Raw genomic sequence first — 25,869 nt, 5'->3', positions numbered from 1 at the left:
GGAGGAATTATGGCACGAAAATTGCCCTCACGTCAAGAGAAGACAGAGATTGACCACACAATTGCAGTGTGTTTTTTTATTTATTTATTCAATGTTTTACCAGGAGAGTCTCATTTATAATGGCGACCTGGAGGCAAGGTGTGTCTTGCCCAAGGACACAACGGCACGTGACTGTGACAGAGCTAGGGTCGAACAGACAACCCTCCGGTTATTAATCAACCCGCTCTACTGCCTGAGCCACGGCCGCCACTACATCTACAAAATGCGCATGGCGCTGCTATAATAACTTGTGACCACTAGAGGTCCCTGTTTAACCAAGGTTAACAACAGAACGTCACATCTACAGATGTTACACACACACACATATATAGACACACGCATATAATAATTAGATTTTCAATATTTATACAATATTTTCTGTATGTTATTTATACTATTAATATATTATTTACCGTATTTTTGGGACTTAAAGTCACTCCGGAATATACGTCACATTAGCCATAAAATGCACAAATAAGTGAAAAAAACATGTAAGTCGCTCCGGAGTATAATTCGCATTTTGGGGGAAATTTATTCAACAAAATCCAACACCAAGAACAGACATGAATGAGCAACAACAGGCTAAACAATACGGTATGCTAACGTGACAAACACAAGCGAAGAGCTGAGAACGGGCCTGACGTAACATTGACAGTTATCCAAATAACTATAACATAAATAACACCTTTAGCAAATCATCTCTGTCACTCCAAATCATCCATCGATCGTCCTTTATGTCAACAATGCCGGGTGCGCACCGCTGACGGGGGTTGCACTTCAAATTATTCCACAGGCCCATATGACGAGATATAAATTATAAATCTAATAACTATTATATAAGCAATAATATTATTAAACCATCTGTGTCACTCCAAATCAGGGGTGTCCAAACTTTTTTTTAGTGAGGGCCAAATACAGAAAAATAAACAAACACACTAGAGATGATATCCTGACACATGAATACTGTGTATTTCTAACTCACATGTGTGTGAAGAATGTGAAGAACATTGCACTCAGTGAGAGCAGTGATGCTGTCCTTTGGATTGAAGGATGGATGACATGTCAGGAGAAAGTTTGGTGGTTGAGACACTAAGGACTTCACAGAGATGGCTATCAGTCTGGTTCTCAGTCTGCTTATGTCCTGATTTAACAGAGAAAATGTTTGTTCACATATGTATGTCGGGCTGAACAGGCTCATCATTCTTTTTGCATGGCGTCTCAATAGAGGAAACTTGGCATTATCCAAACTCCGATAGAATTCAGGGAGGAGGAGAAGCTGATGCTGACTCTTCAGAGAATCATCACATTGAATTTCAATCAGCTCTAACTGCTCTTCCACTTCTTCTACATCCACCAGGAAGGGGGTCGAGAACCGCTTGATTTGTTTTTCAATGGCATAAAATTCTTGGAAATGCTGGTTGGATTCCGTCATGAGAGAGGCAATCACAGACACATTCATATTTCTCCTTTTTAGCAGAGAGGTCGGTGTTTGGAAAAGCAGACTTGATTTCAGACAGCGCAGGGAAGTGTGCAGCATTAAAGCCTCGTAATTGTGTCTCAAACAGGCGGAGCTTTATGCAGAAGGCTTTCATGTGCGGATGCAGGTGTGGCACCAGCTGTTCTTTGCCTTGTAGGTTCTTGTTCAGTGTATTCAGATGATGCGTAAGATCAACTAAAAATGCCAGGTCGGCGAGCCACAGAGGGTCACTTAGCTCATGAAGAGGTCAGCCCTTCTCTTTTAAAAAATGGTCGATTTCTGATCTCAGTGAAAAAAAACGCTGCAACACAGAGCCGCGGCTGAGCCAGTGCACATCAGAGTGGTAGAGTACATCCCCGTATTCAGCATCCACATCAGATAGGAAAGCCTGAAATTCTCTGTGGTACAGTCCTCTCGCTCGAATTATGCTGACAGTTTTTACGACAGTGTTCATCACATCGACCAGCTCGACAGTCTTGGCACACAGTGCTTCTTGGTGGATTATACAGTGCATCCTAACAGCCTCACCTCCGCTCTCTTTTACCTTGGCGCAGACCAACGGTGCTATTCCTTTGCACTCGCCAGTCATGGCCGGATCTCCGTCCGTTGTTACTCCACAGAGCTTGTTCCATTTAAGCCCCATCTTTTCAACTGCCTCTGACACAACTTCAAAAATATCTTTTCCCGTTGTCGTGCCTTTTAGGCTCATCATATCAAGCAGCTCCTCCCTACAGCAAAAATTATCATCTACTCCCCGCAAAAAAATTAACAGTTGCGCGGTGTCTGTGGCATCTGTGCTCTCATCGCATGCTATTGAGTAAAAATCAAAGGCACAAGCCTTGTCTCTCAGCTGGAGTTTCACGTTAGCTGACAAGTCCTCGATTCTCTGCACCACTGTGTTTCTGGATAAGGTCACATAGTTGAAATCCGGCACTTTTTCAGGGCACATTACTTCTGTGACTTTGATGAAGCACTGCTTTATGAAATCACCGTCTGAAAACGGTTTGCCGTGCTGAGCAACAAGTTTAGCGACTTCATAACTTGCTCTTGTGGAGTTCTCCCATGTTTTGCTGGCACAATTTTTTTGCTGTTGAGCTGGCAGGCTAGCTGCAATTTGCTTAACTTTCTGTGCTCGTTCAGCACCGGTGTACGATGTGTACACTTCTGGGCTTCCCAGTTGAAAACGTATCCGGCACTGGCAAAGAAGGCTCTCACTGTGCTTGTGCCTTTCGCGACTACTTACCTCTGCGAGACTGGATTTTCGTGTCTGCTTCACATCAAAACCAAGAGCAGAAATTGTCTGGATCCTCAACACGACATGCGAGTGGTACTCAGCACCAAGACACCAAGATTTGTTGCCATCATAAATGGAAAGCAACAGCAACAAAGTCACTGAGTTTGGCGCTCAGCCATAATAATTCACAACACACCGTGCATAGTACAAGCACAATGGTGGTTTTTTTTTTTTTCTTCATATGAAAGTAATCTTGATTTTTGTGATCCTGCAATGCATTATTTTGTTGTCAGTTATGTAAATAAAGAATTAAATACATGATGGTTTTGTTACTTACAGATTATGATTATGATATCAATATTGCTTTTCATCAATTCTGGAAGGGGGTGTGAGAACTGGTTGGTGAATTGAATGGGGTGCAAACAAAGAAAAGAACCACTGCGTTAGATGGAGGAAGGACTTTACGAGTCAGTAACGTAACTTCCCGTTCACGAACGAGTCGTGAATTGCATTTCCCGTTCACCAACGAACGAATCAGTGAGTGATTTGCATTTCCGGTTCATCGCGAGAACGGATCAGTGAGGGAACGAATCCTGAGTTTCCCGACTTCCCGTTCGCGAACGAGTCAATGGGTGAACTGCCTTACCATGCAGCAATGGATCAGTCAGTGAACGTGTTGCGTGAACTATGTAAGCAAGAATGTAGATTTACGATTTACCTATAGTAGGTTTTATATAACGTGTATGCATATATATGCCTAAATATTTTTATCCAATATAGTATCGACTGCAGTTTCACATTAGATTGCTGGTTTGAGATGTACTTTTATTATTATTATTATTATTATTATTATTATTATTATTATTATTTTAATAAACATGTTATAAGTTGTCTGGTGTTTTATTCCTTATTTTTATATTCGCCAAACAAAACATAAAAATTAGATATTTGGTTAACTGCTTCATATGACTACCGTAATTTTCGGACTATTAGTCGCTCCGGAGTATAAGTCACACCACCTATAAAATGCACAATAACGTGAAAAAAAACATATATAAGTCGCTCCGGAGTATAAGTCGCACTTTTGGGGCAAATTTATTTGTCAAAATCCAACACCAAAAACAGACACGAACCAGCAACAGGCTAAACGATAGGGTATGCTAACGTGACATACACAAACGAGAGGCTGAGAACGGGTCTAACGTAACATTCAGAGTTATTCAAATGATTATTACATAAATAACACGTTTATCAAACCATCTATGTCACTCCAAATCATAAAATACATCGATCATCGATCATGTAAACAATGCCGCGTATGCGCGCCGTCGGACTCGTGATTTGCATGTCTAATCATTCCACAGACCCATATAACGATATATAAAGTATATTTCAAATAACTATCATATAGCAACAATATTACCAAACCATCTGTCACTCCAAATCATAAAATACATCGATCATCGATCGTGTAAACAATGCCGCGTACGCGCGCCGTCGGACTCGTGATTTGCATGTCTGGCGTGATGAGTGCTCGCATGCTGTCCATCACAAGCAGAGCTTCCATCCTAAATTGCATTGCTGCCCCTACTGTTTTTTTTTTTTTTTTTTTTTTTACATCACCACACTAAATTCTCTTCACCAGACCTGTGCTTTTTAAAAACTCAAAAAAACAGCGCTTTTCCCTCTCAGTTGTTGCGTCACGGCCAATGGTGAAATTTAAATCACCCTCGTTCAGTTTAGTTTGAAAATAACTATATTTCTTTTTCAGTTGGTTTTTTTGTTTTGTTTATTTGTTTCATGAACTTGAATATTGTGCTTTAAAGTGTGAATTGCTTTATTCGTTTTTTCAGTGCATTAAAAATAATATGTGAGGTGATCAACTGTACTAGTAAGTAATGTGTTAATGATCAAGTATATTTTTTTGGAAAAAAAAAACGCATATAAGTCGCTCCTGAGTATAAGTCGCCCCCCACCCAAACTATGAAAAAAAGCGCGATTTATAGTCCGAAAATTACGGTATGTATACGTGTTTTACGTTGTTATATGAGTTGGTGTCCCCAAAATTAACAAATGTCGGCATAACGTTTATTTTCAACCTTTTATTCAAACACAAACACATTCGATATAATAACACCACTACAAGCCAACAAATACAAAATTAAAACATCAATGTCAGCATAACGTGTGTCGGCTGGCAATGGCCTAGTCTGTCACTAATTTGTGAATCTTCGCGAACGACCAATCAGCAGCGAGTGATAGATGGAGGAAGGACTTTACGAGTCAGGGACATAATTTTCCGTTCACGAACGAGTCAGTGACGCAACTTCCCGTTCACGACCAGGCGAGAGACTGTTGCCAACGGATCAGCGTGTAGGTGTTGTATTATAGACAGAAATGTGTTAATTACCCGAATAAATTGTCTGTTTGATGTGTATGGGTTGTTTCCGCGGGATGTTGAAAAAGAAACAAAAAAAACTGATGTTTTGAACGATTCGTTTGAACAAATCTTTTGAGTGAACTGATTCTAAAGATTCAGTTCACCTAAAAACTGGAATTCAATTCACTAGCCCATATAATTATAAACAACAATTTTATCAAACAATCTGTCACCCCAAGCCATTTAATCCCGTGATCAAATCCTTTGTCCTTTATGTAAAACATCGCCGCATATGCGCCACAGTTGCAGTTCAGATTACAGTAATCCCTTGCTACATCGCGGTTCGTTTATTGCGGTTTCACTACATCGCAGATTTTTAAATTTTGAAAATTTGTGAATACCTTTCACATACAAGTCGCTCCTGAGTATAAGTCGTCCCCCCACCCAAACTATGAAAAAAACCCGCGATTTATAGTCCAAAAAATATAGTACATGTTTGAAACAATTATTTAATGTTCTAATAATAACATTCATTCATTCATTCATTCATTTTCTGAACCGTTTAGTCCCCACGGGGGTCGCGGGCGTGCTAGAGCCTATCCCAGACGTCATCGGGCAGTAGGCGGGGGACACCCTGAACTGGTTGCCAACCAATCGCAGGGCACACAGAGACGAACAACCATTCGCACTCGCACTCACACCTAGGGACAATCTGGAGTGCTCAATCGGCCTATCAAGCATGTTTTTGGGATGTGGGAGGAAACTGGAGTGCCCGGAAAAAACCCACGCGGACACGGGGAGAACATGCAAACTCCACACAGGGAGGGCCGGAGGTGGAATCGAACCCGCACCCTCCTAACTGTGAGGCGGACGTGCTACCCAGTGCGCCACCGAGCCGCCTTCTAATAATAACATATGCACTTAAATGGTTTAAGTACATTTATTGACAAAAAAAATTTACAGTAGAGGGTGACCCTACTTTGTGGATTTCACTTATCGCGGGGTGGTTTTGGAACCAATTATCCGCTATAAACGAGGGAGCATTTTGGAGCGGCGAGAGGACAGCAAGGGGCATGACCCACCTGTCAAATCTGACAAACAATTCACACCCATAAAGTTCGACAAGTTACCCCACTGAAAAATGGGTTGACAAATTACCTTTGTCAAATCTGACAGATGGGTCATGCCCTCATAGTAACAACAGCTGAAAAGACATGTCACACACCATCATGTGACACTCCCTGACGAAGGTGGAAGTTGCCGCCGAAACTGTCGAAAAAAGTTTTAAGGTAAGACCTACATTATTTTTTTCCGAACAAAAGAAAACAAAAGGCTATAAGTACTGAAGACATAATGAACACAATCCAACTAAAACAAGGGATTACTGTACTTTGATGCATGCAATGGAGTATTGTCCTGCATAAAAATCGTGGTCTTCTTGAAAGATGCAGATTTCTCCTGTACCACTGCTTGAAGACAGTGTCTTCTAAATACTGGAGATTGGTTAATTTTAATTAATTTTTATTTTAATATTAGAGTTAATTTTAAATCCATCTTTAACTAAAAAAGTCCAACCAGGTCATCTTTAATAATACCAGCCTATACCAGTCACATTTCCTTTTTTTTGCCCTATTTTGCCTGAGAAAAACAAGCCGCCTAATAATTATGCACACTGTGAAATAGGGTGTTAATCTCCTTCGGCCTTACCATCGCTCATTACACCAATACACATTACTTGATATGCTTGTATGAGAAAGCATTCAAGATTATACAGCATGGTGTTGGAAAATTGCATAACAATGATCATATGGTCAAAATACACACTTGCCTAATAATTGTGCACATTGACTCATTTTTGAAGATATACATTCCTCTCAGTAATGACACTGCATGTGTGTGTTTGTGTCATCCATGGATCTCAAGCTGCAGTTGCTCCTCTTCCTCATCCATGTCACTGGTTGGACCATCTGTATTATCAGGGGTAAACTGAGCTGATCTCATCCTCGCAAAAAGACCTGGGTTTATATGCTGTCGTCCAAGTCTACGAGACAGAAAAAGAAAGGAAGAAAATTTAAAGAAAAAAAGTATTTGACAAACTCTTCCTAATACATATATTCCTGTCAGAAAGTAAAACCAGCTGGAAAAAATATTTCAAGCTATAAAGTGAAAAACAAAAGAGTGATTCAAGCCTGTTAAAGGTCACAAATCCAGTTAGAAGGCAATACCATATGCTAACAAACAAACAAACAAACAAACAAACAAACAAACACAAATAAATAAATAAATAAATAAATAAATAAATAAATAAACAAAAACGAATGAATAAATAAATAGATCAAGCAATAAATACAACAACAAACCACCGGCTTGTTTCACTCTTGCAAAGACACATCTTGATGATCCCCCAAGACTTTTGGAGAGGACAAAAGTAAAATTTTAGGAAGGTGTGTGGCCAGTTAAATACATTATTTTATATGTATAAAAAGAACATTTTGCACATAGAAATGAAGGTTTGATGTGTCTAAGTCCAAGTTCAGACTTGAAATGTTGTTATACCTTAAAGGGAGCACTTATATGATAAGTTTTTATTTAAAAAAATTATGTCAGTACTACAATTCCCCACTGAAAAAAACTCAGAAGTCATTTAACAGTGACAGAGCGATGGTAGACTTACTGATGCCCGCTTTTTTGTATGGAGTCTGCTTGATCAACATGACTACGTCAGAGAAGGAAGCCAAGGCATTGGTTTCTTGGCTTGCTTACTATCCTTAGTCGATGTCGGGTTGTTTTTCAAATGCAGCATTTTTTTTCGAATCTTTATATTCAGTTTCTAACAAACAGACACGGTTCAGTGGATGGATGGATGGATGGATGGATGGATGGATGGATGGATGGATGGATGGATAAGCGGGCGGGCGGATAGCTAGATAGCTAGAGTCGATGACGGACGGACTGACAGACAGTTAGATCGATCGGGGGGGGTTCAGGTTTCCAGCAGCATTCATATGGCAGAGTGGTTATCTAAAAGACATACTGATGACATGAGCGCAACGCAATAGGCTTCTAGAAAAGGCTGCCACTCACAAGAAAACCAATAAGTGCGACAAGTTACAATTCATCAATGGCAAATCAACAAAGGCAAAGGTAACAAAGGAAAAATACCTAAATAGACGTCTAAATAATGTAAATAATGTTAATGTCATAAACGATCGCGAGGTCCGCCACACAGCCCCCCTCAATACCCAGAAGAACACCCCAAAAGACACAAAAAGCCTCCAGAGGGTCCAAGAACCAGCGCAAAGACAGTTTGGTTCAGTGGGCAATTCGCAGACAAAGGGGGGCAGTCCTGTCAGATACTGGAGGGCGAAAGAAGAAGATCTCAGGACATTCGTAATGATACGTGCAGTCGGATGGTCATACATCAATCTAATCTATGTGATAAAATCAGAGCCAAAATGAAACTTTGCCAAAACAAAAAACACCTCCAAAAAGTACCTCCATTTGACTCTGTCAAATGCCTTCTCCTCGTCCAAAGAGATTACCATATCAGGGACATAGACTCCGGGGAGCCAATAATATTAAAGAGACGGCTCGTGTTGAAAGATGAGTTATGTCCAGCCATAAACCCAGTCTGCTCACTTGAGATTAGTGTGAGCAGTGAATGCTGCAACCTTGCGGCTAGGATCTTGGTCTTCTGGTCGACATTCAAAAGACTGATGGACCTATAGTTGCAACATTCCAAGGGATTTTTGTGTTTTTGAAGTAGAAGACAAATGTCAGCTTCCAATAAGGTTGGAGACAACCTCCAAATGGTAAATGCCTCATTTTAAGTATTGATCAGGTGCGGGCCCAAGAAATCGGGATAAAATTTACCCCAAAGCTGTCATTAAATATGTTGTCTTTATTGTTATTATTTATGTTATTGAATTGAATATGGGTTGAGAAGGATTTTCAAATTGTCGTATTTTGTTTTTAATTTACATTTGACACCGATTCCCAACTTCAACCGAATTCGGTTTGTAGCTGCCCAATTGCTTCACGTACCTCTGACAAGGCACTCATCCACGTAGACAGGTTGGCATTAACCTTTGGGCAGGTGAGCGTTTCCAGAGGGTTAGAACCCTCCCAGGTTTGTGATAGGGACTCTGATTTATACAGATCAGAGAACCCCGACACGACTCTCAGCAGCAAATTGACATCACGTGACAATAAGGGCGCCCCAGTGCCCACTGAACATATTTGAGATGGAATTGACTGAGCTAGAAAACTGGCCTTTTTTTAATTTTATTTTTCCTTGAGAGCGCTCATGTGCCCCCACGTGGATGGCGCCCTGGGCGGGCGCCCATATTGCCCAATGATAAAACCGGCCCTGCACAGATTAAAGATGTTTCCTCTTCCACATCGGTGACCGCCACATGATGTGAGTCTGACAAATTAATTCCGGCCGTTCTGCGAGGATGGCTGCAGCAACAGCTTCGCAAGGACCTGCTGAGCACTTATTTTGCTGGATGCTCTGCCTCCCCAGCAGGCTCCTTCGCTGCGGTCGTCTGCCGGCCCTGCGTACTTGCTGGTATCAGTAACGGCAGCTCAGAGAGCAACTGACCAGCAGCCCTGGGTGCTGCTACATGTCAGCCTGACAATTGATGGTAATTCAGCAGCACAGAGATGCTCCGGCAGGCAAATCACCCAGACAGTGAGTTGCAGTCAACTGTGTTAGCTGTTGGACTGAAGGTTCTCACAAAAAGCAGGCGTATGGGTGTGTCGATTGGGCGCTGCTCATGTCCTACAGCCTGCACCTAAGCGTGTGCTCCCTGAGTATGGTCCAAGCCGTCAAAACAGCTGCATGCCACACAGTTTGGCCAAAGTCGTCAAAATAGCTGCATGAAACAATCAGAACCAGCCCAACTCAGCCATCCTGCCTACCAAACCGGCGCTGTACGGATCCTACTGCCTATGCCTCAATGTGTGCTTCCTGAGTCAGACCTAAACTATCAGGACAGTCACACGCCACAGTCGGGTCCATGGTGCCTTACTGGGCCTCTTTGTTGACTACTGTGTTGGACAAACTACCACCGGTGTGCCCTACCCTTATCCTTGCAGCAGCGACCCTTGTGAGAGATCCGCGCCCTTATCCTTGCAGTGCCAACCCCCATGCCCTCGTCCTTGTTGGACCACAGATGTGGCCGACCTTCGTCATACCTACTAGTTCTACCCTGCCCGAGTGCCCAGGATGTTGCAAACACATACGCCTCTTTTTTGTGAGCACCCACAGTCCAACGGCTAACACCATTGACCGAAACTCAACTCTGTATGGGTCATCTGCCTGGCAGAGCGTCTCTGTGCTGATTCATGGACCCTGTGGAGTTTTGTTTTATGTGTTTTGAGTGCCCTTCTGAGCGTTCGGGGGCGGGGGACGTGTGGCAGACTGTAGGACCACAGGGTGGGGCGTTATATGTATGCTCCTTGTTACATCGTATTGTCTTTGTTCTGTATGCTCCTAGTTACATCATATTGTCTTTGTTCTTTGATCACTCATGTCTTGTCCCACTTGTTGGTAGTCAGTCAGAATAAAGATGTTTCTTATTTCTGCCACAATATTGTTATTATTGCAAGATTTAAAATGTACCTAAATACAATTTTATTTTTATTACTTCATGAACAATGTGGAAGATGACGAAGAGGACGAGGAAAAAGACTAGGAAGACGAGGAAGAAGATTATTCCTACAAAAGCAATCTCTACTTGCTAAAGCTTTCACAACAATGCAGAAAAATTAAATGGTTCAGAATTAAGATATCACAGAGAGCTCTTTGTTCTTACGGTTTCCTGCAGCAGATAGCATAGTTATTTTCCCACCATGTATAAAATCTCGTGTGGGTGTGTGGATGGGTGAGTGTGTGCGTGTTTGGGTGTGCGTGCTTGCATGTTTCTTACCTGGATTGTAAATGTTCTAATTGTACCCGCAGGTTCTCGGTCTGCTCTACTTGTTCATCCAAAGACCTCTGGAGTTTTCTTGTCTGGTTATTGGACTCATCCAGCTAACAAAGATGCACATATTCATGTGAGTATAAAGAAAAGTAACAGCAAAACAAATATGGTTATCAGTCAACCACTCCAATAGCAATGAATTTACTGTAGGTATCGCTCAAACATAATGCTCAAACCTGTTAACTTGATTACTAAAGTTCAGGAAAAACATATATATTTTGTATTAAAACAATATATTTCGTATTAAATACTTATTAAATAAGCTAACGTCAATTTTATTCTCAGCCCACAGGCTCGTTCACAGCTGTTCTCGTCTTAGACACGGTTTTGACTCATCTGAGCAGGCTTCAAGCCCTCGACCAGGTAGGACAGCACTAGCTTTTGTGTTAGTGAGAAAATCCTCTATATTACTGGCACACCCCAAACCACAAACAATATCCTCTCTCAGAATACAAATTGACAATTATTAAGATGCCAAACATAGTGGCAGCTACCTAGAACAGCAATCGTAGGGCGGAATCTCCCCCCATTAATAGTCCATTCAGCTGTAAAAATAGTTGTGGAGCAAATTCAAAGGAATATTCCGCCATATCTTGTTTATTTGTTGTTAGAGGAAAAAATTATTAGAGGAGAAGAAAATAAAATTCCAACTCTTACTACAGGGCCAGCTTGGCAGCTTGCTGCTCTCGAGCAAAGGCTGAAACGTGTAGTAAATAATTTTAATCAACGAGTCATGTGCAGGCATGAGAATGGTAAATGTGAAAAAAACACTGAAAAGTAACCGGGGGTCTGGGGGGCTGATACACAAAACCTTCCCCGGGACATCTACTTTACGAGTATGTTCCGTCAGGCACGTGGTTGCGGACTGTGTTCCGAGTTGTGGGATGATGCTGCTCTCGAGAAATGCCCATCTGAAGCAGTTCATGATCCCATTCGACTTGTCTATTTCCCTGGCACGATCCTCGTTTTTTTCCTCCAAAACCTTTGCCAAGCTGTCGGAACCTTTTGCTGAGTAGGCCCTAGATCTATCCAGCTCAATAACTCGTCTACAAATGATAAAAACCCAATCGCAAATTCATATTGTGGCGGTGTAAAAACACTTAGTTCTCCGCGTAAGTTAACAAGTGGAAAATGTGACAAAAGTAGCGGCAAAATACTGCCGAAAATAATGCGGATGTTGTCTCATCACTGCTGCCAGTGAGTTATAAGCTGATTTCCCTACTCACAGGTTAACTAATTTTGCCTTGAGATGTACCAAAAGGACGGGCAAATGCTTGCGAGTCGCCGAGGATAACGTTGTTTTCGTAAAGCTAGTTTTTGTAAAGCTGTGTTCTGTCATCCGTTGCTCCTATGACGCTCGCTTTGAACGCCCTGATTAAACCGATATCCAGCGCTTGGAGTTCCTTTGTCAACCCTCCTGGAATAGGAATGGAAATCTCAGTTTGTTTGCTCCACTTGGTTTTTCACAGCAGCTGTGAGATGGGCGCGCATGGAGTCACAGATCAACAAGGTCGTTGACGCGTGGAAGAAAAACATTTGGTCTCTTTACGTAGACCTCACTCCGCCACGCATATTCTCCTTGTCCATCCAGTCATTTTGATTTGCCTTAATGATGACTCCAGTTGGAAACTTTTCTTTCGGCAGCGTCTTCCTCTTGAAAATCACCATAGATGGCATTTTCTATCCATTAGCATGGCAAGCTAGCACAACTGTAAAAGCTGACTTCTCAAATCCGTTGTGCGTGTCACTACCGTGCTGGTCCCCTTCTTCTCGACAGTGTGGTCCACCGGGATGCCAAAAGTGACAGATTTTGGAACTCAGTGCACACATACGGTGCACCGCATTATTTGAAGAAAATTTACTTTTAGGTGTGCCTTATGGTCATGAATATACTGTACTACATTTAGTAGCTTGCCGATAAAGGCTTTGATGATGATCGGATATGGCCACCTTCTTCACATGACCTAACCACTCTATTGAGAAATTGTGGCCTCTTTCTAAATTGGACATTTATGCTGAAGGAAATCGGTACACCTCTTTGAACAATGTCTGGGTGGGTGTGGTTGTTGCTGCACAAAAATGTAATCATCAAGAGATTGACTCTATGGATGGAAGTCTTATAACTGTTATTAGAGAGAAGGGTGGCTATATTGATCACTGATTTTCTTTTAAATGTTAATTGGTCAATTTTTAATTATTTATTATTCTCACTTTAACAAATAAATAGGAAATTTTAATTTTTACTTTAGTTGCATAATAATTTTGCACACGAATACACTTGTTTATTAACAGTTTGATTGAACGAGAGAACAGTAGTTCAAAAACTAAATTAAGCCGAAAAAATATAATTTGCCTAATAATTCTGCACACCGCGTAAAGAACATTTAGGACTTAGCCTAATTATTTCCATTTCCAGAAATAATGAGTCATATGACATTAATTGGTTTCTAGTTTTTATGAACAAAAAAATATTTTCTAGACTTAATTTAAATACTGTATTTTCACGCTTATTAGGCGTCTTGTGCGGCGCGCTCTATCATGCGGTGGTCCTGATGTCTGTTGTTGTAAGGCGGAAATATTAAAGAGCGCCATGAGAATGTTATAGGGAGAATTGTGGGCGTGGATTTGCAGTACGCCCCGCCCTGTGTGTGTGTTGTTGTTGTTGAAGGCGGATGTAGTAGAGAACACCATGAGAAAGTTGAAGGGGGAAGTGTGGGCAGTGGAAGTGTGGGCGTGGATTGTATATAAAAGAACGGGTACATGTGTCATGCAAAACATCGTTGTAACAGTGAAAATGGCAAAGACACACGTATCAACCACAGTTCAAACTGAGGGCCATCAGCTATGCGGAAGAGCATGGAAATCGAGCAGCCGCGAGAGAATTCGATATCAACAAATCAATGGTTCGCAAGTGGAAGAAGCTGGAAAACAAGCTCCGACAGGTCAAGAAGACGCAGCTGAGTTTCCGCGGACGTAAGGCGAGGTGGCCCGAGTGAGAGTTCAGTCTCGAACAGTGGATCATCCAGCAAAGAACGAGTGGGAGAAGCGTTTCGACGGTCACCATTCGACTAAAAGCAGCAACGCCAGCAGAACAAATGAAAATTGAACATTTTCAAGGAGGTCCATCTTGGTGCGCTCGTTTCATGAAACGGTGCCATTTTTCCAACCGGACCAGGACTACGTTGGCGCAGCAACTTCTAGCGGATTATAATGAAAAGCTGGCCATCTTTTGCTCCTACTGCAGCAAACGCATCGCCGACAAACACATCCAGCCCAGCCACATCACCAACATGGACGAGGTGCCGCTCACTTTCGACATCCCGGTGAATCACACTGTGGAGAATATGGGACCAAGACGATCGCGATACGCACAACGGGATACGAAAAGTCTTCTTTTACGGTTGTGCTTGGCTGCCATGCTAATGGACAGAAACTGCCGCCTATGGTGAATTTTAAGAAAAAGACTTTGCCTAAAGAGAAGTTTCCAGCAGGAATCATCATTAAGGCAAATGAAAAGGGCTGGATGGATGAGGAAATTATGATTGAGTGGCTGAGGGAGGTGTATGTGTGGAGACTAGGTGTTTTTTTTCCACCAATCACCATCGCTGTTGATCTGTGACTTTGCGTGCCCATCCCACAGCCGATGTGAAAAAACTGCTGAAGAAAATGAACGCTGAGCTTGTTGTCATTCCGGGAGGGACGACAAAGCAACTCCAACCGCTGGACATAGGAGTGAACCGGCCGTTCAAAGTAAAGCTGCGAGCGACGTGGGAGCGATGGATGATCGATGGAGAGCACAGTTTCACTAAGAGTGGAAGGCAGCGCCGGGCGAGTTACGCCACAATTTACGAATGGATTGTGAATGCTTGGGTTAACATGTCTGCTGGCACTGTTGTGCGAGCTTTCGTAAAATCCGGCATCATAGCCGAGGAGCCACACGCCACAGAAAGTGACCGTTCAGAAAGTGAACCTGGCATGCCAGTTGGAGATTTCAATGCGAAAAAAGAGGATGACGACATCGAAGGATTCCATTGATGACCATTACCGGTAATAAAAATGTGAATACCAAACTCAGTTTTGCTCCCGCTTCATTTTTAAATACGCACACTAAACGAGAACGTTTACGGGGGAAGTGTGGGCGTGGATTTGCAGTGTGTGCGCGTGGATTGTTTATATAAAAGTCGCGCCCTATGAGCCGTTGCACCCTATGTGTGTGTTAAACACAGTCATGGCACACAACTGAGACTGCGCCTTTTATTACAGTGCGTCTTTTGAACATGAAAATACGGTACCGTATTTTTCGGACTAGTATTAGTCGCACCGAAGTAAAAGTCGCACCAGCCATAAAATGCACAATAAAGGGGGTAAAAAAACATGTATAAGTGACAACGGAGTATAAGTCGCACTTTTGGGGGAAATTTATTTGAGAAAATCCAACACCAAGAACAGACATGAACCAGCAACAACAGGCTATATGATACGGTATGCTAACGTGACATAAACACAAACGAGGAGCTGAGAACGGGCCTGACGTAACATTCACAGTTATTCAAATAACTATTACATAAATAACACGTTTATCAAACCATCTGTGTCATTCCAAAGTATTAAATCTATTGATTGAATCCTTTGTCCTTTCTGTACACAACGCCGCGTGTGCGGCGCGCCGCTGACAACGGACTCGTCGTCAGTTGCAGTTCAAATTATTCCACAATATAAACATCAATTTTATCAAACAATCTGTGTCACTCCAAATCATTAAATCCCTCAATTGAATCCTTCGTCCTTTATGTAAACAACACCGCGTATGCGGCGCGCCGCTGTCATCGGACTCATCGTCAGTTGCAGTTCAAATTATTCCACAGGCCCATATAACAATATATAAACTATATATCAAATAACAATAATATAAACAACAATTTTATCGAACCATCTGTCACTCTAAATCATTAAATCCATCGATCGAAACCTTCGTCCTTTATGTAAACAACGCCGCGTGTGTGGCGCGCCACTGACGTCGGACTCGTCAGTTGCAGTTCAAATTATTCCACAGGCCCATATAACAATGTATAAACTATATCAAATAACAATAATATAAACAACAATTTTTTCGAACCATCCGTGTGACTCCTAATCATTACACCCATCGGAATCTTCATCCGGTGTGTCACTAAAAAAGACAACAAAAAAAAAACAGCTGTTGACTCACGGAACTATGTGCGCCGCTGACGTCAGCCTCATCGTCATGCTCATCGTCAGCCTCATCGTCAGCCTCGTTGTCAGTTTTTCAGGAAAAAGTGCCAGATTTCAACAATGTGAGCTTATCCAGAAACACTGTGGTACGGAGAATCGAGGACTTGTCAGCTAACGTGAAACTCCAGCTGAGAGACAAGGCTTGTGCTTTTGATTTTTACTCAATAGCATGCGATGAGAGCACAGACGCCACAGACACAGTGCAACTGTTAATTTTTTTGCAGGGAGTAGATGATAATTTTTGCTGTACGGAGGAGCTGCATGATATGATGAGCCTAAAAGGCACAACGACAGGAAAATATATTTTTGAAGCTTTGTCAGAGGCAGTTGAAAAGATGGGGCTTAAATGGGACAAGCTCTGTGGAGTAACAACGGACGGAGCTCCGGCCATGACTGGCGAGTGCAAAGGAATGGCATCGTTGGTCTGCGCCAAGGTAAAAGAGAGCAGAGGTGAGGCTGTTAGGATGCACTGTATAATCCACCAAAAAGCACTGTGTGCCAAGACTGTCCATCATAATAAAATCTACTGGGATAAAATCCATCTCCACAACCATACTGGTAGTGGTACTGGTTGTGCTGCATAGGTGCATGGACTTTTTTTTCTGTGAAGAACCCAAAGAGGATTATTGGTAACCCTAACCCTATCGTTTTTTTTTTTTAAATGGTATGGCTCTCACGGGAAATTATTTTTAAAAAATGGGCATTTATGGCTCTGTCCGCCAAAAAGGTTCCCGACCCCTGCTCTAATCATTTGAAGTTAGACTAGCTGTCAAACGAACATTATGCTTGCTTATTTGCTTGAAATATTTGTCCTGTGTTTTATTATGATCATAATTATAAATAAATAAAGGAAAAATCACAAAATAATTCAATGATCATGCAAATATCTTTTCTCAGTGAAAGTATCGGTATTGGTACCGATATCTGCAACACTGGCTCTGTATTTACTGAGTATAGGATCGATACCTGAGTTACTTGGTCATTTAGTTGAACAGACGAACGCCACACCTATGTATGTATGCAACACAGGCACTTCTTTGTTGGTATAGTTCAGGGGTGGGCAAACCTTTTGACTTGCGGGCCGAATTGGGTTCTAAATTTTGACTGGGGGTCCGAACCAGATGGGTGTAGCGTTTGTGTAAAGCACAGGTGTCAAACTCAAGGCCCGGGGGCCAGATACGATCCGCCACATCATTTTGAGTGTCTCGCGAAGACAAATTGTGCATCAAATTTGTGTCATTACTAGAATTGCAAATTGTCTTCACTTTTAATATCTTTTTTTTTTTTTTTATATCTGACCAGTTTTCACTCGTCTGATTTGAAAACGAGTTATTTGTCAGTTTGTTTCGTAGCTTTTACTGTACTGTATATAATATGAGGTGCTCATACATTTATTTGGGTTGACAGTCATAATGGCCCTCCGAAAGAAGCTATGACGACAATGCGGCCCGCGAAAAAAATTTGTTTGACACCCCTGGTGTAAAGCAATATAAATGACATGTAAAGGTCATTGCATAAATTGTTTTGGCCTTTAGTAGGTAGTAAAGCATGGATATTCAAAAAAATGTTTGGGAAATCTGAGAATAGGCCTCTTTGGCACATGTGATTAGCTAGGTAGCTTGAGGTATGTCATTATATCGCTGTAAGCCTTCTCTTGCTTCATTAGCTTTCTTTCTCTATGACACTCTTTGCACATACGTAGAGGTCGCTCTCAGTTAAGACTACAAGGTCACACATTATCGCACAAGCTAGGCAGAGTCGCCTCCTTGCAGGAGGGCGGCCCAGAATAGTATCAGAGCAGAAACCCTGGTGGTGGGAGTTAGACCTTCCGCATCTAGCAGAGAAGGTTCCACAACTGTGTCTCGATCATTCTGTTATACATTAAATAGTTAAACTGTGAAGGCTGACTCTTGGTAATTACTGTTAGCATAGCGAGCATTAAAGATAAAGAACTGGGAACAAACCTAACAATTTCAAATGCAGCATCAACATCAATAAAATTATTAATTAAATATTACGATTATTAGGAAGGAGAGGAGGAGACCCCGGGGTCGACCCAGGACGCGCTGGAGAGACTACGTCTCTCGGCTGGCCTGGGAACGCCTCGGGATCCCCCGGGATGAGCTGGAGGAAGTGGCTGGGGAGAGGGAGGTCTTGGAGTCCCTTCTAAAGCTGCTGCCCCCGCGACTCGACCCCGGATAAGCGGAAGAAGATGAAGGTGAAGGTATTACGATTATTTATTCATCGCGCTTATTTATTCATTACGATCATATATGTATGTACTGTGTTATATGTCTTGTCACAGTGGGACAGTGGGAAACGTAATTTCGATTTCTTTGTGTGTCTTGGCATGTGAAGATATTGACAATAAAGCTGACTTTGATATTCCATACCATGTCTTGGTCTGCAGGTCCTCACCTATACGTCGTATGGTTTCTTCATTGAGTATTTTCATTTTTATTGTATGACGAGTAGGTGGGGGCCTAGCAGGGAGGTCAATGAATAATACAATAGGGAAATGATCAGAAATCTCTATACCAGAAGTGTGGCGTTTTGAAGATTTGTGATGAAATTATCAATAATTGACTTAGTTGAGTGAGTGACTCCGGTATAAGTATTTATCGTGGGAAAGAAGGATGAAGAGTGTAATGAGTTTATAGTCATTTTTGGCTGCATCATCCTTGGAATGATCAACATTGAAGTGGCCAAGAAGGACACAGCTTTTGTTATTATTATTTATAGAGAATAATGCTTCCTCCAGTTTGGCCCTAGAGATTTCAAGATCATCTGGGGGACGCTAGATAATGAGGTTTTTCCTGTTTTTTCCACTTATTTCAACAAAAAGGGAGTCACTGTGGTTGTCTGATATGCCAATGTCATCACAAATCCTCACGTTGTATGCGGAGGAAATATATAGGCACACACCACCGCCAGATCTGCCACATCTGTTCTTAGTCAACAACTTATAGCCATTAAGATTTAAGATGTCAGTGTATGACCTTTCATTCAGCCAAGTTTCACTGCAGCCAATTACGCCAAAGTTGCAGCCTGTGTTTGTAAGTAGAGTAACTAGATCATCATGATGTTTATTCAAGCTCCTGATGTTTAAATGCAAAAAGAGCAGTTATTTATAGTTGTTAAATGTTTTAATTGCTCAGGAATATACTGATAACAAGGGCAGCTCGGTGGAGCAGTGGGTAGCACGTCCGCCTCACAGTTAGGAGGGTGCGGGTTTGATTCCACCTCCGGCCCTCCCTGTGTGGAGTTTGCATGTTCTCCCCGTGTCATCGTGGGTTTTCTCCGGGCACTCCGGTTTCCTCCCACATCTCAAAAACATGCTTGATAGGCCGATTGAGCACTCCAAATTGTCCCTAGGTGTGAGTGCGAGTGCGAATGGTTGGCAACCAGTTCAGAGTGTCCCCCGCCTGCTGCCCGATGACAGCTGGGATAGGCTCCAGCACGCCCGCGACCCCCGTGGGGACTAAGCGGTTTAGAAAATGGATGGATGGATGGATGGATGGATGGATGGATGGATGGATGGATGGATGGATGGATGGATGGATGGATGGATGGATGGATGGATGGATGGATGGATGGATGGATGGATGGATGGATGGATATACTGATAACATATTTCTATGATAGTCAATACAATTTGCCACCTCGTCTCTTTCACTGTCTATTTCATTAAATGCCATGCACAGGGTAACGAGTGAGATTTACTGAGATCCAGCAACAAAGACACACACTTCAGACCATGGACCTATACATACACTCATCCATACCAAAGCTGGCCTGACTGACGTACACACGTACACCCACACACTCAAACACACAAGAACACTCTGTAGATATTACCCGCTGTTTTGTCACAGAGCAGACAAACAGCCAATTGCCTAGTCCTACCTAGTCAGTTGTATTCAGGCCAGTTCCCAAGCCAAAAAAGAAAAAATAAATGTAAGAGAGAAGAAAAGAGGAAAAAAAAGGACGAGTGGTGAGATGGGGGAGAGAAATAAGCCATTCACCGTCTCCAGGTTCAATGGGTGTCATGACGACAGGGACGCGGTTTTTGATGACGTCACCATCACGCGCCTGTGTTTACAGTTGTGGGGAGGTGGCATGTTTCAAGTTGGCAGACAGTTCCTCCTGGAGTTCAGGATTAATGTCTCCATCTCTTCCACTCAGCCAATAAGTTGTTTGAGGGTTCGTGTACAGTTTGCCGTCGCTGTAAAGCTTGTCAATGAACAGTCGAGCGGTCTTTTTGGCTTTTCTTGTCTCGGCCATGATCGGGTGAAGCAGCCTCCATCTGTTCATGATCTCTGGAGGGAACTGATCGCTGATGGAGTAGTCAGAGCCTTTTAGCTCTCTGCCCCTCGACATGACGGCAGACTTCATCTTTGAGTTAACGACTTTAGCTACAATGGGACGGGGCCTCCTCTGTTGGTCGGTTCTGGTCCTTCCGAGGGGATGTACTGTGGTGAAGCGAACATCCTCAGGCTTCATTCTCAACTCGTTGACAAGAAATGTTTTGACAAGTTCTTCTGATCTTCCGTGAGTTTCATCTTTTGTTTCTGCAAGTCCATGTATAATGATGTTATCCCTCATATTTCGGCACTGCAGATCAAGAATGGAGTTTGCGGTGTTGACTTTGTCTCTTTGTAGTTTGGCTGTCAAATGTTTGAGGTGGTTTACTTCCGTCCGAAGTGACGCATTGTCAGCCTTTAGCACCTCGATGAGTGAGTTGTTAAACTCCACAAATGGCTTCAGTTTTTTAACATCAGTCGTCAGTTGCTCGAGGAGATCAAGCTTCTCGAGTTGTAGTTTTATAGATGTTATAGACTCACTGATGTCAGAGATTTCCTTTTCGCTTGTGTTCGACTTGGCTCGGGTTTTCATGGCCCAAGGTTTGTTGTTAGGCGCATTTAGAATAAAATGTGTCGATGTAGGCTTCCAAGTCCTCTAACGACTCATCAACAGGCGAATCCAGTTTTATTTAAATTCTGATCACTGATCAAATTAGATGTGATGGCATAATTGGGAAGTTTTCTGGCATAGAGTACAGCTCAGCACCTCGTGTGGTCGGCTGTTTTCCTTCCTTGCCTTTGTAAATAACTCACGGGCACATGCGGCTTTTAGTACAGTGCGGCTTATGTATGGAAAAACAAGATTTTGCCCTAATTTTTGCTGGCGAGGCTTATAATCAGGTGAGGCTTATAGCCCAGAAATTACAGTACTTATTTTTTACACTGGTAACACGCTGAGACGAACAGGGAATTGCAGACCAAAGGAGACAAAGCAGGGGGAGGAGGGGTGGCTGATGCGTCGGTTCGGAAGTCAGAAATTGGTTCCTAAGTAGATGCAAAAAAATCGTGAGTTCAGTTCCAGTTTGTATCTCGAAATGTTTGTAAGTATAGGCGTTCGTAAGTAGTGGTACCACTGTATGTATAATCCTGAATGTCTAGTAACTCTGGGAAGCCACTAGTCAAAAGTGGTTGGTAGGGTAACAACATTTATGTCAAGCCCTAGTCATATGCATTGGTGAAGTAGACTGAGATCAGAGATTTGTAATTGGGCATAACACAATTATTAAAGTCACTGTTCTACAATCTTAACAATCAAACAAAACATAACAAAGATTCAGTTCTTACCTCATCTTCAGCCTGTCCTAATCCTTTCTTTAACTCTTCAACCCGCAGTCGCAGTTTTTTTACTTCAGCTACATGGCCCTCCATCCTCCTGTTTGCGTGGGCTAGCTCTGCTGTCTTGTCCTGGAACTGCTTCTTCAGCTTAGCATGAATGTGCCGAAGATCAGACAACTCCTGAATACACATAAACAAACCAGAGGTGAGGCTAATGACTTAATAAAGCATCTACTAAAGCAGACATGGGTAATCCGGCCTGGCAAACCTGAATAAATTGTATTATTTTCCCTGCAATGACTGTGTTTACCCTGTAGATGGGGAAACGCCTGCCCACGCATTTACTCCCAGAAGCTGTGTCAGAAAGCTCAGTGCACACTCATAAGTGCGCGTACGTGCTCAATAGTACGGACCTGGCGCACTCCGCGCTCTATTTATATCAGTGCCACGATTGCATTTCGAGTGTGGGCTGCGACGACAGCATTCTCAAAATTCGCGCACTGAGCTTTTAGATAGAGTTTTACGCCAAAGCCACCCACAAACCTTCCTCTGGAGTCCTTCCATTAAAATGAGTGGCCCAGGGAAAAGAAAGGTGCACACTGAGTGCCGAGTGTTTAAAAAAGAGTGGACAATTTGGCTCGACCTGAGCAACATGACGTTCAGCCACATGAAAATCAACATCAACCCGTCACAGCTCTAGGTTAACGGACCAACACCTCGGCTCAATCTAAAAATTGCCACAACAAATTTTATTCCAAACTATGATGCACTCGCAAAAAAGGGCGACCAACAACACTGTTCCCACTGAAAATGAAGGGGAGTTTCTCTAGTTTGTTGTAGTAAAAAAAAAAAAAAAAAAAAAAAAAAAAATTCAAAATAATTTGTACAAATAGCAGGGGTTGAAACTAGCGACCATTCTCATTTTCAAACAATGCAGGATGCTCAAGGACATTGACACACCACCTGTTTGCGACTAATCTTAACTTTGAAAGTTCTTAAGCCCGCCTTTAAGGAAGTGTTCCCCGTTTCCTCACCTCTGTCACCAGGTGTTTGTGAGTTAAAGCTCTGCTCTCACTTTCAGATATTCATCACCATATTGCCGTTTTGATTTCTTTATTACGTTATTTAGATGTATTCTTTTACTGATTCGTCAAGATGATGTATTTGGTCAGAATTTTTGCCGTTTGATTTCGCCTCATAGGATAAACATATTTTATTAAATCAGACCTGCAGGTGCTGAAGTCCATAACAGTGTCATATTTAATGAGAATCACTGATAGTGTTTTTTTGTTGAAATATATTTTTTAATGCTATTAATAAATGCATTTGTTTTCAAAAAGCTTTGTTTTAATAACCCTGTTTTACTACCTACTAAAGGCCAAACCCTTTCATGCAATGACCTTTACATGTTGTTTATATTACTCCACACAAACACAACATCCAGCTAATCCTGGTTCGGCCCCTCGGTTAAAATTTAGAACCCAATCCGGCCCGCAAGTCAAAGTTTGCCCACCCATGTACGAAAGGGTTTATAGGTGGTCAGACATCATGCATCCATTCTAGGAAAATACAGTCTCTCAAACACTGAATTCCTTAAATGACATTAAGTCACTTAATGTCAGCGTTCTCGTCGCGCCCCCTGTCAGTACCTGGGCATGCTCAGGGAAGCCAATGATCCCACTAGCAGAGTAAATTCCAAGAGACCACGCCTGAAAGCCAAGTCAAAGAATCCTCATTTTTGCTTCATCTTTGTTCGGTTGGGTCTTGCAACAGCAAGTCACCTATCAAGGTCAAAAAGTCAAAGTCTGCTTTATTGTCAATTTCTTCACATGTTAAGACACACAAAGATATCGAAATTACATTTCCCACCGTCCCACGGTGACTAGACACATTACACAACACATACAAGCAAATAGCACAAAGAGTAAAAACGAACAGACAAGAGCGATGAATACGTAATAAGCAAATAACCCAATAAATAAACAATAAATAAATAAGAGGAGCAAAATGGAGCAAGCGTGCATACAGCAGAAAGCCAGAATACAACAGAAAAGAACAGGACGTTATGCACCCGAGGGTGGAGCGGGGAGAGAATTCGGGATACTGACAGCTTGGAGTATGAAGCTGTTGGTGAGTCTGGTGGTGCGGGAGCGCAGACATCTGTACCTCTTCCCAGAGGGCAGAAGATCAAACAAAGAGTGAGCGGGGTGACACATCACACACAATCGCGGTCGCCTTGGGGGTGAGACGGGAGGTGTAAATGTCCTTCAGGGAGGGGAGTGAACCCCCAATGATCTTACTAGCAGTGTTCACTATGCGCTGCAGGGCCTTCATGTTGTATTCAGGGCAGCCACCACCCCACACAGTGATACAACTGGAGAGGACGCTCTCAATGGTACCACGGTAGATGTGGTCATGACGGCAGGAGGAGCACTTGCTCGCCTGAGTTTCTGCAGAAAGTACAGGCGGCACTGAGCTTTCTTCGCCAGCGACGCAGCGTTGGTGGTCCAGGAGAGGTCCTCACTGATGTGCACTCCCAGGAATCTGGTGCTGCTCACTCTCTCCACCACAGCACCGTCGATGGTCAGCGGCAGGTGTTGGGTGTGACCCTTCCGGAAGTCAACAACAATCTCCTTGGTCTTGCTGACGTTCAGCAGGAGGTTGTTGTCCCTGCACCACGTGGCCAGAAGGTCGACCTCCGATCTGTATTGAGTCTTGTCGCCCCCGGTGATGAGACCCACCACAGTCGTGTCGTCGGCATATTTCAGCACGCTGTTGCTGTTGTAGGTCGCAGTGCAGTCATGCGTCAGCAGGGTGAAGAGCAGCGGACTGAGCACGCAGGATTGAGGGCCCCCGTGCTCAGCGTGATGCCTCCGGAGACATTGTCGCCAACACGAACTACCTGATCTGACAGAGGAAGTCCAGTAGCCAGTTGCAAAGGTAGGTACTGAGGCCCAGCTTGTCGAGTTTGCAGATGAGACGCTGTGTAACAATGGTGTTGAATGCAGAACTGAAGTCCACAAACAGCAATCTCACATACGAGTCTCTGTTCTCCAGGTGGGTGAGGGCAGAGTGGAGGGCAGAGCAGACGGCATCCTTAGAGGACCGATTGGCTTGGTACGCAAACTGGAAGGGGTCTATGGTGGGGAGGAGAACAGATCTGACGTGCGCCGTGACAAGCCGCTCAAAGCACTTCATGACGATGGGTGTCAGTGCCACAAGACGGTATTCATTGAAGCAGGAAGGAGCAGGATTTTTCGGCACAGGTATGATGGTGGCAGCCTTGAAACATGACGGGAAGATGAAACGGGACGATTAAAGATGTCCGTGAAGACATCCATCAGCTCCTCAGCGCAGTCCTTCAGCGCACGACCCGGGATGTTGTCCGGGCCTGCCTTCTTACATGTGTCGATAGCGGCAAGCGTCCTCCTCACGCTAACGGCAGAGAGGCACAGGGGCTGCTCGTTCAGAGGGGGAGGGGCCTTCAGTGGGCAAGTGCTGTTTTGAGCGTCGAAGCGAGCAAAGAAGCGGTTCAGACCGTTGAGTAGAGAGACGTCGCCCTCACAGCTCTGCGGCACGGGCTGGTAGTCCGTGATGGTCTGAATGCCTTGCCACAGGCTCCGAGCATCCCTGCTGTCTTTGAAGTGGGCGGTAATCTTTTTCCTTCCTTGATGCCCCGTGACCCTAGGTCTCTCTCTCTCTCTCTCTCTCTCTCTCTCTCTATATATATATAAAATTATATCTAATATTATAATAATTATATATATATATAAAATTATATCTAATATTATAATAATTATATATATATATATATATATATATATATATATATATATATATATATATATATATATATATAT

The 25,869-nt window shown here is 42.9% G+C and overlaps 1 protein-coding gene across 13 annotated transcripts in view; it reads right to left on the bottom strand.

Annotated features, from left to right (window-relative positions):
* Nucleotides 1–5,872: 5,872 nt before the first annotated feature.
* The window catches only part of ccdc102a (coiled-coil domain containing 102A), an 83,576-nt gene continuing 63,579 nt past the window's right edge, over nucleotides 5,873–25,869 (bottom strand). For 11 of the 13 annotated variants that reach the window (XM_085907244.1, XM_085907248.1, XM_085907242.1 and 8 more), the window contains 3 exons: nucleotides 22,019–22,189; nucleotides 11,064–11,167; nucleotides 5,873–7,171 (listed from right to left, as the gene is read on the bottom strand). In XM_085907244.1, the coding sequence (XP_085763370.1) occupies nucleotides 7,036–7,171; nucleotides 11,064–11,167; nucleotides 22,019–22,189 (411 nt within the window). In that variant the 3' untranslated portion in view covers nucleotides 5,873–7,035. Of the gene's footprint in view, nucleotides 7,172–11,063; nucleotides 11,168–21,277; nucleotides 21,719–22,018; nucleotides 22,190–22,244; nucleotides 23,791–25,869 lie in introns of those variants that run through there. The other 2 variants (XM_085907249.1, XM_085907253.1) reach the window with 2 other exon arrangements.

This window comes from Syngnathus leptorhynchus, chromosome 3 (assembly GCF_054491065.1).
Source record: "Syngnathus leptorhynchus isolate UIUO chromosome 3, UIUO_Slep, whole genome shotgun sequence".
NCBI lineage: Eukaryota > Metazoa > Chordata > Actinopteri > Syngnathiformes > Syngnathidae > Syngnathus > Syngnathus leptorhynchus.
Note: the sequence above shows the minus strand (reverse complement) of the source record. Positions and strands in the feature narration are given on the sequence as shown.